The following is a 941-nucleotide window of genomic DNA, read 5'->3' on the forward strand; positions in this document are numbered from 1 at the left end:
GCTATCCGATTATTAATCAATTAATCGAAAAAATTACCGACAGATTAATCGATTTGCAAAGTAATTGTTAGTTGCAGCCCTAGTGTGAGGGTGTGCCAAACTGCTAAAAAAAAATCAATAAAAATAAAGTAAGCCTTGGCCAGTGAGGCCATATAAATTAGTTTTTGGAGTTTCAGCTGTAAAAATGAGGTGGCCGTCATGATTTTAAACTATATATCTGTGGTATCATCATTAATCTAAGACAGCAGGTATAATGCAAACTCACTTAAGTCCTAGTTTCCTTTCTATCAGCTCTTTAAACTTGTGCGCCCCTCCACCTGTGGCTTTGATGACTTTGGTCTCAGTGTTGACCAGGTGGTCTTTAATGAAGTCCAAGCAAGTCTCAATGTAAGCATTTTCAAACTTGATGAAGTGCAGGCGAGCAGTGACTTCTTCCTGCACGGCTATTTCATACAGCTTGTCGCTGGCTGCTTCCTGCCGTCAAAGAAAATGAAATGACGGTTAAGAATTTCCAAAGACAAAAACCTCCAGGGTTACAGAAGAGGATTATGGCCACTGAAAAAAAAAAAAAAAGTTAACTGATTTTTAAATTTTATTTCAGTATAATATAAGAAAAAAGTTTTTTCTCATAATTCGGACTTTAATCTCAGAATTCTGACTTTTTTCTCAGAATTCTGACAGCTAACAAACATGTTAGCATCAAGCTGTAGCCATGTCTGTTTTAAAGACTAAACTAGCTCTTTTGTTTTAATCACCTTCTGCTCCATTAATGAAATAGCATCACCGGGGACCTCTCAGTCACGTAAAAAGTCACCTAATTCTGTCTTTTTCCACCAATGTGTTAGCGTTCCTCCCAAACAACTGACATATTTGTCAGTGAAGCTGAGTGCTACCACATCTCTTCTTTCATGGTGCCCATCTACATTAAGATCCAAAATTCT

At 37.3% G+C, this 941-nt stretch overlaps 1 protein-coding gene across 2 annotated transcripts in view; it reads right to left on the reverse strand.

The window, feature by feature from the left end:
• The window catches only part of pank4 (pantothenate kinase 4), a 19,059-nt gene that overhangs the window by 16,899 nt on the left and 1,219 nt on the right, over positions 1-941 (reverse strand). For both annotated transcript variants that reach the window (XM_015388054.1, XM_015388053.1), the window contains exon 3: positions 266-474. In XM_015388054.1, the coding sequence (XP_015243540.1) occupies positions 266-474 (209 nt within the window). The remainder of the gene's footprint in view (positions 1-265; positions 475-941) is intronic.

Source organism: Cyprinodon variegatus, unplaced genomic scaffold (assembly GCF_000732505.1).
Source record: "Cyprinodon variegatus isolate N-32 unplaced genomic scaffold, C_variegatus-1.0 Scaffold411, whole genome shotgun sequence".
Lineage (NCBI taxonomy): Eukaryota > Metazoa > Chordata > Actinopteri > Cyprinodontiformes > Cyprinodontidae > Cyprinodon > Cyprinodon variegatus.